Source organism: Balaenoptera physalus (assembly GCF_965194825.1).
Source record: "Balaenoptera physalus genome assembly, chromosome: 5".
Classification (NCBI taxonomy): Eukaryota; Metazoa; Chordata; class Mammalia; order Artiodactyla; family Balaenopteridae; genus Balaenoptera; species Balaenoptera physalus.
Window position 1 is genome coordinate 60,095,908 of NC_138884.1, and position 16,821 is coordinate 60,112,728.

Genomic DNA, 16,821 nt, shown 5'->3' on the forward strand with positions numbered 1-16,821 from the left:
CACCGAAACCTCCCCTGTACACTCAGAGAGAGTCGGGGCAGGGCGGGAGAAGGCAGGCAACATCTTAATGTTGTGAAATGTTTTGACCTCACCTTGAGACCTGGAAGTGTCTCAAGATCTCCTAAGGGCCCCCAGATCACACTTTGAAAACCACTGGTCTAGACCTCACTCTAGTGACCCTACTCTGTCACTACCTAGTTCTTATTTTGCCCAATCAAAGATCAGTGTTCTGCCAAATGTTGTGTTTGGCAAAGGAAAATAAAAATAGTCTGAATCCTTTGTCAAAGCCAGCCTTCTTTGAGGGGAAGGAAATGAAGACCCTCTCACCCAGAGACTATTTCTGGCTAAACTGAGTAGGCTAACAGCCTACTCCAGTGAATGCATTAGCCGGGGTTTGAAGTGATTTCTCTGCTTTGGCTCCAATAGATTTTCCCAAACATGTATGAAAATCACAACGGCTCAAGCTGCACAGCCTCAGGCAGCAACTTGATATTTATACTTCGAATTCTCCCAATATCTTTTGTGTTCACCATCGTGTCACCATGTTAGAAAGGGTCTCTTAAAAGATAGTTATGATTTTGCAAATGTATACAATTATGTGACTATTATGTTGAACACCTGAAACTAATATAATGTTATATGTAAACTACTCAATTTAAAAGACCGCTATGCAGTACAAATGGTAAGTTCAAAAAGCATCAAAGAAAAAAAAAAAAAAAAAAAAAAAGCATCCAAGTCCTGACTCTGACCTAAACACCATTAAAATTATTTCAGAACATTTGATTTTAGACCAAGGAGTCACAGGTCCTTTCCACCTCATCCTAAAAGTGTGAAAACGTTCCAAAATGCTATACCACATCTTGAACTTAAGAGTCGATTCTTTCTCTGTCAATGTACTATTTCTAAAAGTAGAATTGATTTGTTGATAAAGCACATTGTAACAGGTTAACCATAATAGAATATTCAAAAACGCCTTTAGTAAAAATATGGCTCTTTTCTGGGAATTTGTAAATGTCCATTCTGGTAATTATCTGAATTTGAATGATTTTAATGACCAAAACTCAAGGAAGATTCCATAGATTTTATTACTCTCTGTGATCCAATTTACCCCTTGCTAGGGTATCTTTTTAGGTAGGTGCATGATGTTTGAGATATATAGTGAATGAGATTGGAATGGAAGAATTCCCACTGCAGTGGTTAAAGGTAGACCCAACTTGGTAAACACTTCATCAAAGGAAATTGTTGCCTCTTCTCTTCTGAATATTCTTTGCTAGTCATTGGCAAGAGAAGTAACTCACAAATGGTCTCTTTACTCTGTGAATGACAAAGTCCTATTTCCTCTTCTTCTTTCTAGATCATATCAGTTCATCCTTCAAACGCATAAAAATATTTTTTTCTAGGTGAACCAAGTGTATATCTTGAGCCAGTGTGACCCTTGAGGCCGCCAAAGCAAGACTCCTGAGTGATCCTGTTTGGCTGGGCTGCTGGATTGATCTTCATTCATTCCAATTTCTTTCAGTATTTGAACCAGGTCTACAGCTGAAGGCAGTGATATGAGGAGGACCTTTGTCATATATAACCCAAAGAGAAAGAAGTCACCTCTGCAGACTCATAACAGACTGACTCCTTCTCCACAGTAAGCCTGGCCTTAGAAAAAAACAGGAATGGGTACAATTATTTCATTATTGATCTGGCCTCAGTGAGTTGCTTCTCCAGCTTTGCTTTGGAAATGTCTCACTGATAAAAATCTCACAAATACATAATCTGTAATTGTGTTGGAAACACACTGGGCTTGGCATCATGTGGTAATTGGATCATCTTGATTTGAAAAGAAGAGGCTTTGTAAAATAAGTTACCTATATTTAATAATTGTATCATTGCAATTTGTAATGTCTATGTAGCATGTTGTAATGGATTAGATCTATCTAGAAGTACTGAAAGTCTTCCAAAGAAGTCTAAAGTAGTATTTTTTAAATCATTGTAAGCAGAGTTGACCTTAGGCTAAATTATGTATTCATTGAGCACTGAGTCTCACTTTTGCTTCTTCATTCTTGCTCTCTTTCTAGTTGATGATCATAACCTCTCTTTCAGTTAGAGAGCTATATCAACATCCTTCCTTTAGGGCCAGTGCCTTTCTCTTGAAAGGATGTAAGATCAAAGTGTGGTACAAACTGGTTTGACCATCTCTGTCTGCATTATTCTAAATTCACTAGCTCAAAATGTTATTCTATCCTTTTGAGGAAGTTCGTGTTTTATCATACTTCTGATCTTTAGGGATGGAACCTCTACAACATGTTGCAGGTGCAGAGACAGTGATAGTACCCAGTGTAGATGTGCCTCAGAATTGTCTGCCTTAGGGACAGAAGGGGGAGAATTTACCCACCAGTATTCCCCAGTATCCACTGGTGGCACCAAAGGGGTCAACTGCCTTTCACTTCAGGGTGCCCCTGTGCCAGAGAAGTTCCAGGATATAAATCGAGAGACATGATGTATAGCCAAGGCCAAGTGCTGTCAGGTTATACTCGCATAGAGCTGTTTGCTGCATAAATGGCTGGGTAGTGGGTGGACCAGGGGATGTAAGACAAGACACAACCTAATAAAATAATTACAAATTGTATAAGTAATATGCAAGTATGTGGAATGCATGGGGATAGTTTCCCCCGGTGCAAAAACACAAAAGTAAGCATTGTGGCTGAATTTTTATGGCAAAAAATATAATTTATTTGTTTTGATACAGAATGTATACAAGGAAATAAGATGAGCATGGAGCTGGGCAAGATTCCTCCTGTCCAATGTCCTGGCTGTCCTCATATCTCAACTTCTTGATATTCCTGCATAGCTACCTTTGTTCCCAGTTTGTTGGTCTCTGAGAATGTGGCCAAGCAAAGTGGGTTGTGATTTTATTGGTAAAGTTCCTTATCCTCCTAATTTGATGGCTCACAGTAATTCAACATGTGGCCTTTGCTGGGCCTTTAGGTAATACTCTGTCATCTCATAGACTGCAGCTGCCTGCCCTTTATTTGGTTTGGATCAGTGCCTGGGTTGCTTCTCTGCTGGCTAGTGGCAATGAGAGGACAGCCAAGTTCATCACAGGCCAGAGATAAAGCTTTGGATAGCACTGTTGATGGGAGGAAGCTAAGACAAGCCAGAGAAGAGGGAAAATAAAGGAGTGGTCCCCCTCCTCAGCAGATAAGAAATATTTGATATGGGCTGGTTGTCTGACTGTGTCAGACAGGGTGAGGAAGGGACGGATATGGGATGAACTGAATTTCCCAATGACATCTTGAACAGGCAGCCTTTATCATCATTTCTGTATTCTAATACAGAGGCCTGCCTTTTCATTAGAGCCAAGGGCAGGTAGAATAGTTGTTCTTTTAGGGAACTTACAAATAGCACCTTGTTAAAACTTCCTGAATTATGAGTCTTGATCCAATTAAGAAAATGTACAGTAGAAAAGAGACCAAAATATCACCCTTACTAATAATAAAGCTGATGTTAGAAATTGTGGTTTATTTCTGTGGGTAGGTGAACTTTGTAACACTGATCCAAGGAATTAGGCAGATGTACCTACCCAGTCACAAACTGGGTTAGAAAATCTCAGACTTTCCCTGTGGGGTAACTTTCATACATGGCATAGCAGATCACTTCCTGTAGGTGGGCAGGTGGCTTTCCTGAGAAAGGTGAGAGGGAGATGTTATGTCATACAAACCCTGTTAATTTATTGCAAACTCACCCTTTTAAATAAGTCAGTTTTCCTCTTGGAAGCGGAGAGATCAGACTAGTTAACTTTCTAATACCCCTTCTTCTCCGTAGGTAGATACATCATGAGAGGGTATAAGCAAGTTTACAGATAAACTTTTTCTTTTTCTGAGTTGTACAACTTATAGCTCAACCAGCACAACCTCCTGTGATCTGTTTTTTTGTGGGTAGGTTTGGTGCCATATTCTTTACCTTCACACTATGATTCATTCTGTTCCTGTAGATTGTGACTCCGCTGGGTCAGTATTGAGACTGATAAAGAAAGGATAACAAGGAAACTAACATTTATGAAGAACGTACTTTTTTATTTAGAATATTACATAAACTTAGTTGATAAAGCAGCAGGGTTTTTTTTTTATTGGAGTATAGTTAATTTGAAGAAAGTATTTTTATAACCATTTGTCTACTGAATGAAAACATGGAGCTTTAAAGATGTTAAGATCTATACTATACTCCAATTATTCTAAGAAGCATATTATACCACTTTTTACCATTCCTGAAATCACAATATGCTTACCACAAATGGGAAACATAGATTAGTTGACTGATTTTTTTCCTTTCTAAATGGAAAGGAAATTATGATATTTTATAATCCAATAATGAAATTTTATAATCCATGGTATCTCAGATTCAACAAGTAGGTAGAAAAGGGCAAGCCTAGAATTTATCCCCTGGGTTGTGTGATTTCAAATTTTAGATGATTTTCTGGCAACAATAATTTTTCTTAGAAATACACAAGCAATTAAGGCAACACATGGTTCACAGTCTTTCCCCACGTCATTTTATGTGTTGTCATGCGGTTTGACATTCAGTCTTGCTTGACCCCGTCTGTATAGAATTATGCTCCTTGGGAGCCCATTCCTTCTTTCCCTGTGAACTGAGGCTACTTAGTGGGTCTGTGAAGTAGGCTGATGAAACATGTTTGTTATCAAAAATTGTACTAATGGTGATTGAATGTTCTAGCAGCTGGGTCTTGTTAGAAGAAGAATAGACTGGGCTGTCACATTACTTTATGTAAGCTCTACTTCAGTGGAATATGAGGGAAAAGAATTGGGAACTTTTTTTATTGCTCAAGACTATTCCTTGTTGCAATTGAGAAATGTGGGAAATAACTGAAGTGATTGTATTATGGTTGGTTTCTCAAGCAATACTTTGAAATCTTTTTCAGTTAAATAAAGTGTTTGCTTTGTGCAAAGCATGAACTAGTTGCTTCAGGGGATAAGACATGCCACCTGCCATTAAGAATCTGCATGATATAAAGAGAGAACTGCTGAATGCACTCATGACTAATAGATAGAAGAGTAACAGAGGGTCAGAGATATGATATGGGATTTTGAAGGAGGAAGAAATCACATGTGTATGAGGCAATCAAGAAGAACACTGTGGAAGCAATGGCAGAGTTTTGAAAACTTGGGTAAAATTTTCTCTAGTAGCTACGGGAGTGAGACTTCTGGTTTCCAATAATAGCAGGCTAGGTTATTTGGATCACAATCCCACAGAAAACAAATAAAAATGGTAGATAAAACATTTTAAAAAAATCTTTTAAAAGTTGAATAGTCAAAAAAGAGAGAATTATTAGATCAAAATTTGAAGAACATCAGGAACTCAGATAAATAAATGGAGCATGAAAGACCACTTTGTCCCTAAGGAGATTTGTTAATTCCCCCAAATCTGAACTTAATTTTGATCACCTACATATAATGTCCAGTCTAATGAAAGACTGCCTTCAATAAGTTCATAACCTAGGAGACAGCACAGACAAGATAAAGAAGAACCAGGTGTAAACTAGCCTTCAACCATATTTCATATTGGATGATGAAGCCCAGGTAATAACCTCAAACTTTAAGATTTAAGGTGGTCCTGGGCTGGTAGCAATTTGGAGCACAGATCAGTTTGGAGAAAGGCAATGAGCAGCATACGGGCATACACCCTCAAGTTCAGTATACTTTATTTGCTGCTGGTAAGAATAAGACCACATCAGTGCAGAAACTGAGAATGTGTAAAGGTGTGAGTGTGTGTGTGTGTGTGTGTGTGTGTGTGTGTGTGTGTGTATCTGTTGGTGACACTACTTTACTTGTAGCTATTACCACTTTTTTTTTTTTTTTCAGGCTGGCACCTTTAATGATGAAGAATCTGCCTGCACTTGTAATTTTCTCAAATTAAGATACTGGGTGAATATTTAAGTAAAAAAATACCCAGTTTAAGGTTTTACCTGTATCACACATCTTTCCTGCCATGAAATAGTTTCTCTTATTCTAATAGTACTGAGTATTGAGCCATTACAAAGAATTTCTATCTTCAAAATACACTAATCATGGATCAGTGCCCTTTGAGAATTTGTAATCAATAAAGCAACTTTACTCAGAGTAAAGTATGGCAGATATTTTCCTTCAGTTATTTGGAATATTATCAGGTGTCACATATTTGGTGCATTCATGTTGGAACCAGGTTCATTAGTTATTTGAAATACAAGTATAAAATATAAAGTTTTTTTCTCTCAGTCTCCATTGCTGGATGATCTTCAATATTCTTTTTTTTTTTTTTTTGGCCATGCCACGCATGGGATCTTAGTTCCCCATTCAGGGATTGAACCCAGGCCCACAGCAGTGAAAGCGCTGAGTCTTAACCACTGGACTGTCAGGGGAATTCCCAATCTTCTATGTGCTGACCCCTAAATGCTGGCATGTACTCAAGTCCCTCTTGTGTGACCTCTTCTCAATTTCATCTACAATCATGACTTATGTTAACTGATCTCCTTCCATGGCTTTTATTACCACTTGTATGCAAAACTTGCATGTCCAAAAAAGAACTTGAGTTATTCTCCAACACAAACTTACTTATTCCTCATCTTTCTTTCATAAATGGCACCATCATTCACTTAATTACTAGGACAAAACTGTGCTGCGTGTTTGGATTCTTCACTTTTCTTGCTTTACACCCTGCATCAAATCCATCAGCAAATCCTGTAAACTCTATCTTCAGAATGAACCACTCCTTCAGTATTCTCACTTCCCCTACTCTTACCTCCTTGGTCCAAGCCACCATCACTCTCTCACATGAGCTACCAAGCTTGTCCCTTTGCCTGCATTCTTGCTCCCCATCCTCACTGCCTATTCCCTACACTTTAGCCAGGGTGATATTTTACAAGGAAACAAAACATTTCACTCTCTTGCCCTCAGGCCTTCAGTGGCTTCTCACCTCCACTACATGGAAAATGGAAAATAGTTTCCATGGCTACAAAGTCCTTTATTTTAGTCCCTGGCTACCTCTTCAGCTTCATTTCCGAGACCCTTCCTCTCATTTATTCCACTATTTTAACCCTTTTTTCATTATTCTTTCTAGAACTTGCTACTCAAGTTTCATTTCAGGAATTTTGTTCTTGCTCTTCCATCTGCCAGGAATGTTCTTCCACCAGAAATTCACATGACTTGCTCCCTCATTTTATTCACTTTTCTGTTCAAATGTCCCCTCCTCAGAAAAGCCTTTCTGGAACATCCTAGCAATTTCCTTGACTGTTTATTTTTCTTCCTTGCCCCATTTCATTTTTCTGATGTAAATATCAGAATAATCCTAATATAACCTGATATTATGTGATATATTTGTTTGTTTGTTTGCTATGGTCTTGTCTCTCCGACTATGACATAAGCTCCATGAAGTCAGAGCTTTGCTAGATCCTCAGTTTCTAGAAATAGGTCAGGTAAATGGAAGCACTCAACACATATCTGTTGATTTATTGAATGAATGAATGAATGAAAATATACTGGTTAAACTTAAATAAAATAGTTCTTTGTTCATTCCACATAACTAGATTATTAAATCTCTTCACCCCGTTGTAACTGTGGGGATAATAACTACCTACTTTATAAGATTGTTGTGGAGATTAAATAACTTGATACTAAAAAATGTTATAAGGTACCTGGCATATAGTAAGTGTTCAATAAGTATTATCTATTGCCATTAATATTACCGTTACGTTATCATTTTTTCATTGAAGTATAGTTGATTTAGAATGTTGTGTTAGTTTCTGGTGTACAGCAAAGTGATTCAGTTATACATATATATATTCTTCTTCATATTCTTTTCCATTATAGCTTATTACAAGATACTGAATATAGTTCCTTTTGCTATACAGTAGGACTTTGTTGTTTATCTATTTTATACACAGTAGTTTATATCTGCTAATCCCAAACTCCTAATTTATCCCTCCCCCACCCCCTTTCACCTTTGGTAACTGAGTCTGTTTCTGCTCTGTAAATAAGTCCATTTTTATCATATTTTAGATTTCACATATAAGTGACATCATATGGTATTTGTGTTTCTCTGACTTACTTCACTTAGTGTGATAATCTCTAAGTCCATTCATGTTGCTGCAGATGGCATTATTTCATTCTTTTTTTATGGCTGAGTAGTATTACATTGTGTGTGTATCATATATTTTATATATATATATATATATATATATATATATATATATATATATATATATATAAAATCTCACATCTTTATCCATTCATCTGTTGATGATCCATTTAGGTTGCTTAATATTGTTGTTACTTTAAATTTAGAGTTTAAAAACTCTAATTAAAAACATCTAAATTAAAAACATCTAAAAAAAAATTTAGAGTTTCCTTCTATATTTATTTTAACCAATAATGGGTTGCTTTCATTCTCTGTATCTGGCATATGGAAGCACTCATTAAATGTTACTGTATTTACTCTATCTGATATAGACTGTTCTGTCCTCAATTTACACAAATGTGTGAGGCTACAAAAATGACCGTGCAAGATGCAATTATACAAAGCGTTCTTAATAATTATGGGGAAAATTATGATTTTTCCATCACTTTAAAAATTTTTGTCAACACATTAAAATTCACCTTACTGTCAGTTATAAATGTATAGGGAAATGAAAAAATAGAAAAATAAAATTTATATAGTACATTAATTTTCAAGATTATAAACATTGAGTATGAAAGGGTTTTATTTATTTGTAAAAAAAAAAACTTGGCTAGTTAAATAATGTTTACCTTCTTCTCACTGTATAACTTAGGCTATGGCCTGAGCATCTTTTCTATGTGTTGGCTGTTAGATTTCTTTCTAACTTTGGATCAGCATTTTACATTTTATCCTTTGTACTTTCATTGTCATGAAAGTTACATATGTCTGAAGTTATGTAAATGTGCAGGTTTTTTTGTTTGTTTTTGTTCGTATTTTTTTTTTTTTTTTGCCGGAGTCAATTCCTCTGGCATATTCTTATCCTTTTCATCACAACCACTCTCCTATCAAGGTGGATAAGTTCACCTTGGCCAAATTCCTCTGGCGACGTAGCTAGAGTGTCTTCAAAGGCAGTAGCGTCAGCACAGTCATGACATCAGTTATTTTTTCTGTAACTACATTTATGTTTGACTTGAATTTCACATCCAGACTTACCACTTTTCATTTATTTGCTGCACTTTCTTCTTTGCTGGCCACGTTCCCTCTTTCAATGATCCTTTTGTAAAATATCCTGTGGGTTTACCACTGAGAGGACAGAGAAGCACCATGACTACACTCCTGGCTGTATGTGAACTAACAGCAGATGTGCTGTGACCAATCACTGACAAACTTTGTAAGAAGTACCATGATTGGTCACTGATATGATGCTCATCTGTTATTTACATAGTGATTTGTGAGCTGAGGAACTAGCAGCAAAGTTTGCACTTTATGCAATTACTCATGGTTAATATAACTGAAATTTGACATGTATTGGGGGATTGGAGTTATTTAACTAAACTGTACTAGCTGAAATTTGTGCACATTGGAACTGGAATCATGCAAAGCAAGGGCTGCCAGTATATTAGGTTAATACGAGTTGCTGCATTGTTTGCCGGAATTATAAGTAAAAAGATCTTCCTCTGCTATATCCATTTCATTCTTCGTTGTCTAGAAGTTGTGTCAGCATAACTGTGAAAGAGCTATTTATGGTACTTTCTTTTCTTACCTTTAATGTATTACATAAAGATAAAAAATTCTCACTCACTGGAGTTTTAAAGAGGCAAGGGACTTGTGTAATTTCTTTATGAACCTACCTAGACCCCCATGAACCCCTTGGGAATGTTCACCAGGATGTCTAACATGGGGATTTTGTAAAATGTAAATTAGCTGTTAAAGAGTTGGGTATTGGGTATTTTTAATTTTTTTTTCAATTGAAGTATAGTTAATTTACAATGTTGCATTAGTTTCTGGTGTACAGCAAAGTGATTCAGTTATACATGTATATGTGCATATATATATATATAATATTCTTTTCCATTACAGTTTATTATAAGATCTTGAATATAGTTCCCTGTGCTATACAGTAGGACCTTGTTGTAGAGATTATCATACTAAGTGAAGTAAGTCAGTCAGAGAAAGACAAATATCATATAATATCACTTATATGTGGAATCTAAAAAAAGATAAAAATGAACTTATTTAGAAAACAAAAACAGACTCAGAGACATAGAAAGCAAACTTATGGTTACCAAAGGGAAAAGGGGGTAGGGAAGGGATAAATTAGGAGTTTGGGATTAGCAGATACCAACTACTATATATAAAATGGGTATTGGGTATTGACTGAGCACTGATTCTCCATATTTTAAAGCAGTGTTTCTCAATGTTGTTTTTGCTATTATTATTGTTACTATTATTAACCTTTCTCCTGCAAAGAGACTTTTTAAACATGATTTTCCTAATCAACCCCCACTCCTCTATGACATTTTAAAACCACAGATACGTCTGTTCATGTACTGTGGCCCTTTGGAAAGTCATGAACCGATGTATTATCTAAGACGATTCTACTCTCCAAGCATCAATGTTTTTGCCTCTTTAAGGGCACTATCTCCCTCATTGAGGTTGCATGTCTTAATGTAACTCCAGGTTGCTATACTCAGTTCCCATTAGAAACATCTATAAATTTTAACTCATATAAAGGAGATAAGTTGGAAATAGCAAAGTCAGATGGGGTGACATCCTATTATTTAAGCAAATAATTTGGGATCACAGCTTCATGAAATATAGACCCGAGCCAGACCCCTATCTGCCCAATAGAATAAGGTCAACCTTCCCCCTCATTCTCCAACTTCTTGCAAATTTCTTTCCCGTTGCCTTATCATAATGTCTGTAATTCTACTGCTGCCTTCAGTGGGGGTGGGGGGCTAGGTTTATTTGATTTCCAAAGGCCACTCACTAGTAAAGGCCTACTTCCTCAAACTCCCACTTACCTTTCGAGTCTCAGCTCCTGTGTGGCCTCCTCTCTAAACGACTCTTCCCCACCCACCCGGCCCTGGCTCTCCGGGTCACTTGCAGCCACTCTCACCAGGCTCATTACCCCTCCTCCTCTGTCTGAGTCTCCACTATATGTCCAGCTCCTTGTAAAGTATCTTAGAAGGTTGTGTGGAACAACAAAAGAGAGAACAAGATAAGGGGACCAAAGGTGCTAGACAGGGTAGGTAGCAATTGTAAATAGGCTGATGGGTCGACTTAATGGAGAAGTTAACATTTGAACAAAGACTTGAAGGAATGATGGAGTTATCCATGGGGATGTCTGAAGGTAGTATACTCCAGGCAGAGGAAACAACCAGTACAGAGTCCCTAAAGAAGGCATGTGTAGAAATTGTTCAAGGATCATCAACCAGGTCCATGTGGCTGGAGAGAGTGAGCAAGGGGGACTTAGTAGGAGATAAGTTCTTATTGTTAGTGAGGGTATTATGGACTGAATGTATTGCCGCCCTACCCCCCCAAAAAAATTCATGTTGAATCCCTAATCTCTGATGTGACTGTGTTTGGAGATAGTACCTTTACAGAAGTAATTAGGGTTAATTAAGGTCATAAGGGTAGGACTCTCATCCAATAGGGTTAGTATCTCTATAAGAAGAGACACCAGAGGACTCATTTCTCTCTCTCTCTCGCTCTCTCTGCCACATGAGGATGCAGCAAGAAGGTGGCCATCAGCAAGCCAGGAAGAGCACTCTCACCAGAAACTGACCACACTGGCACTCTGATCCAGCCTCTAGAACTGAGAGGAAATGAACTTCTGTTGTTTGAGCCACCCAGTCTATGGTATTTTGTTACGGTAGACTAAAACAGAATGAGGTGGAGGTAATGGGGAGGGGCAGATAACATAAGGCTTGTTGACCATTGTTAGAACTTTGGCTTTTCTCTAAGTGAGACGAAAAATGATTGAAAAGTTTTGAGTCAAAGAATGACAATCTGATTTATGTTTTTAAGACACAGTTATGGCTGCTATTTTGAAATAGACTGTGGGAGTGAGGGAGACAAGTATAGAAACAGGAGGTCTGTTTGGAGATCGGGGCATCTCCAGGGGAGAGAAGATGCTAGATCCAATCAGAGAGGTAGTAATTGAGGTGGCGAGAAGTGGTCAGATTCCATATATATTTTAAAGGTAGACTCCACAGGATTTTCTGACAAAAAAATAATATGCAATGTGTGGGTCAAGAGAAGTCAAGAAAAACTCCAAGATTTTTGGTCTGAACAATTGGAAGGGTAAAGTTGCCATCAACTATAACGGAGAGAGTTTGCAGGTAGACAAGTTCGTTGGGGATGATCGAATGTTCAATTCTGGATGTGTTAACTTTGAGACGTGTATAAAGTGGAGATGTTCAGTAGGAGAGTAGATATACAAGTCTGGAGTTCAACAGAGGGTTCAAGGGTGGAGCTATAAGTTTGAGAGTCATTGGCACATAGATGACACTTAAAGTCATGAGACTGGATGAAATCACTAAGGTCTGTTCTTTCTCTCTTTCTCTACTTTCAATTTCCTCTCTTCCTCCTCTACTCATTGTGCTGCTTCTGCATTTTCTAGGGTCAGAACAGGGGTAGAGGGATATAGTGGAAAAGGGCAAAACTTTATTATTTTTTGCTTAACTGGTACTGTTTGCAGTTGTTTCTTGGCTGACAGTGGCTGGTTATGCATTATTTTATAGCAGGCTACACATGTTAGCTTTTTATGGGTATGTTGGTTAGTTCTCCAAATACACTTACACAAAATACTCTGCAACTTTCCATTTCCTGATTAGGGGTGGGGTAGTGTGGGATGGGATGCAGGCCCCACCAAACTTCTTATAAACCCCTCCCTCCAACTTCTGCTCCCAAAGCACTATACCTCCAACTTCTTTCTGCTGTTATTTCCTTGATCTAACAGGAGACCCCTTTATAGTGTCCCTTAAAGATGACTTATGCCATTATATTTATAACTAAAATATATATACATGGGAAAACAGACTGAAATGAGACACACTAAAATGATGGCAGTAATTATATTAATATAGTGGGACTTGGGTAATTACTTTCTCATCAATTATCCAAAATATATTATAATGTGGTTAAATAAATATCTTTTTCAGTGAAAAAGTTACGTATATAGCATTTTTGTATATAAGTATGTATAGTATATTTTGTATACAAGTATGTATATCATATTTTTGTCTTAAATATATATGTATATAAATATATATAAATATGTAAAGATAGATATTTCTATACATATATATTTAAGACAAAAATACTACATATATAGTTTTTACTGAATATATATACATACACAAAGACACACAGACACTACTAAGGAAACATTTAATGAATTAACTATGCTAAAAATAATACTTTTTAAAAACTGAAATAAAATAAAAATACAAGTGGAAAGTAAAAAATAAATATTTTACAGTTTATTCTGAAGAAAAATGTTTCTTTCCTCAAAGTATAAATACCATTTTTAAAAATGATAAGGCTCATGAACAATAGAAAAATTCCCCAGCAAGTAAAATATAAATGGCTGGGGAAAAAAGAAAAGAAATGCAAAGAAGCCCTATATCACTCAGAATTAGAGAAATACAGACTCAAACAATGAAATGGCATTTTTCACCTATCAGTCTGGCAAAGGTCAAAATGTTTGATACGAGCATGATTACCAGGATGTTGAGAAATAGATATTTTCAAAGTTTAAGAGGGAGTTCACTACTGCAAATTCTTTGAAACTGTTTTGGCGATGCTTATCAAAATGTAAAATGCCCATACCCTTTGTTTGTTTTGGTTTTTTTTGGGGGGAAGGATTTTTTTTTTAACACCTTTATTGGAGTATAATTGCTTTACAACGGTGTGTTAGTTTCTGCTTTATAACAAAGTGAATCAGCTATACATATACATATGTCCCCATATCTCTTCCCTCTTGCATCTCCCTCCCTCCCACCCTCCCTATCCCACCCCTCTAGGTGGTCACAAAGCACCAAGCTGATCTCCCCGTGCTATGCAGCTGCTTCCCACTAGCTATCTATTTTACATTTGGTAGTGTATATATGTCCATGCCACTCTCTCACTTTGTCACAGCTTACCCTTCCCCCTCCCCATATCCTCAAGTCCATTCTCTAGTAGGTCTGTGTCTTTATTCCCATCTTGCCTCTAGGTTCTTCATGACCATTTTTTTTCCTTAGATTCCATATATATGTGTTAGAATATGGTATTTGTTGTTCTCTTTCTGACTTACTTCACTCTGTATGACAGACTCTAGGTCGATCCACCTCACTACAAATAACTCAATTTCGTTTCTTTTTATGGCTGAGTAATATTCCATTGTATATATGTGCCACACCTTCCTTATCAATTCATCTGTTGATGGACACATACGTTGCTTCCTTGTCCTGGCTATAGTAAATAGAGCTGCAATGAACATTGTGGTACACAACACTTTTTGAATTATGGTTTTCTCAGGATATATGCCCAGTAGTGGGATTGCTAGGTTGTATGATAGTGCTATTTTTAATTTTTTAAGGAACCTCCATACTGTACTCCATAGTGGCTGTATGAATTTACATTCCCACCAACAGTGCAAGAGTGTTCCCTTTTCTCCACACCCTCTCCAGCATTTATTGTTTGTAGATTTTTTGATGATGGCCATTCTGACAGGTGTGAAATGATATCTCATTGTACTTTTGATTTGCATTTCTCTAATGATTAATGATGTTGAGCATTCTTTCATGTGTTTGTTGTCAATCTGTGTATCTTCTTTGGAGAAATGTCTATTTATGTCTTCCACCCATTTTTGGATTAGGTTGCTTGTTTTTCTGATATTGAGCTGCATGAGCTGCTGGTAAATTTTGGAGATTAATCCTTTGTCCCTTGCTTCATTTGCAAATATTTTCTCCCATTCTGAGGGTTGTCTTTTCGTCTTGTTTATGGTTTCCTTTGCTGTGCAAAAGCTTTTACGTTTCATTAGGTCCCATTTGCTTATTTCCATTTCTCTAGGAGGTGGGTCAAAAAGGATCTTGCTGTGATTTATGTCATAGAGTGTTCTGCCTATGTTTTCCTCTAAGAGTTTGATAGTGTCTGGCCTTCCATTTAGGTCTTTAATCCATTTTGAGTTTATTTTTGTGTATGGTGTTAGAGAGTGTTCTAATTTCATACTTTTACATGTATCTGTCCAGTTTTCCCAGAACAACTTATTGAAGAGGCTGTCTTTTCTCCACTGTATATTCTTGCCTCCTTTATCAAAGATAAGGTGACCATATGTGCGTGGGTTTATCTCTGGGCTTTCTATCCTGTTCCATTGATCTATATTTCTGTTTTTGTGCCAGTACCATACTGTCTTGATTACTGTACCTTTGTAGTATAGTCTGAAGTCTGGGAACCTGATTCCTCCAGCTCCGGTTTTCTTTCTCAAGATTGCTTTGGCTATTAGGGGTCTTTGTGTTTCCATACAAATTGTGAAATTTTTTGTTCTAGTTCTGTGAAAAATGCCAGTGGTAGTTTGATAGGGATTGCATTGAATCTGTAGATTGTTTTGGGTAGTAGAGTCATTTTCACAATGTTGATTCTTCCAATCCAAGAACATGGTATATCTCTCCATCTATTTGTATCATCTTTAATTTCTTGCATCAGTGTCTTATAATTTCTGCATACAGGTCTTTTGTCACCTTAGGTAGGTTTATTCCTAGATATTTTATTCTTTTTGTTGCAATGGTAAATGGGACTGTTTTATTAATTTCACTTTCAGATTTTTCATCATTAGTGTATAGGAATGCTAGAGATTTCTGTGCATTAATTTTGTATCCTGCTACTTTACCAAATTCATTGATTAGCTCTAGTAGTTTTCTGGTAGCATCTTTAGGATTCTCTATGTATAGTATCATGTCATCTGCAGTGACAGCTTTACTTCTTCTTTTCCAATTTGGATTCCTTTTGTTTCTTTTTCTTCTCTGATTGCTGTGGCTAAAACTTCCAAAACTATGTTGAATAATAGTGGTGAGAGTGGGCAACCTTGTCTTGTTCCTGATCTTAGTGGAAATGGTTTCAGTTTTTCACTATTGAGGACGATGCTGGCTGTGGGTTTGTCATATATGGTCTTTATTATGTTGAGGAAAGCTCCCTCTATGCCTACTTTCTGGAGGGTTTTTATCATAAATGGCTGTTGAATTTTGTTGAAAGCTTTCTCTACATCTATTGAGATGATCCTATGGTTTTTCTCCTTCAATTTGTTAATATGGTGTATCACATTGATTGATTTGTGTATATTGAAGAATCCTTGCATTCCTGGAATAAACCCCACTTGATCATGGTGTATGATCCTTTTAATGTGCTGTTGGATTCTGTTTGCTAGTATTTTGTTGAGGATTTTTGCATCTACGTTCATCAGTGATATTGGTCTGTAGTTTTCTATTTTTGTGACATCTTTGTCTGGTTTTGGTATCAGAGTGATGGTGGCCTCGTAGAATGAGTTTGGGAGTGTTCCTCCCAAAGAAGAGTTTGGAAGAGTTTGGAAGAGTTGGAAGAGTTTGAGGATAGGTGTTAGCTCTTCTCTAAATGTTTGATAGAATTCGCCTGTGAAGCCATCTGGTCCTGGGTTTTTGTTTGTTGGAAGATTTTTAACCACAGTTTCAATTTCAGTGCTTGTGATTGGTCTGTTCATATTTTTTATTTCTTCCTGGTTCAGTCTCGGAAAGTTGTGCATTTCTAAGAATTTGTCCATTTCTTCCAGGTTGTCCATTTCATTGGCATAGAGCTGCTTGTAGTAATCTCTCATGATCCTTTGTA

The 16,821-nt window shown here is 36.9% G+C and overlaps 1 protein-coding gene across 6 annotated transcripts in view; it reads left to right on the forward strand.

The window, feature by feature from the left end:
- LOC309661842 (uncharacterized protein) overlaps nucleotides 1-16,494 on the forward strand; it is a 90,545-nt gene extending 74,051 nt beyond the window's left edge. For 3 of the 6 annotated variants that reach the window (XR_014264288.1, XR_014264289.1, XR_014264290.1), the window contains 2 exons: nucleotides 1,520-1,636; nucleotides 11,706-16,494. Coding sequence is in view for 1 of the 6 variants with exons in the window: in XM_082463981.1 (XP_082320107.1) it covers nucleotides 11,706-11,763 (58 nt within the window). In the remaining 5 variants the exon portion in view is untranslated. The other 3 variants (XM_082463978.1, XM_082463981.1, XR_014264291.1) reach the window with 2 other exon arrangements.
- Nucleotides 16,495-16,821: the final 327 nt, after the last annotated feature.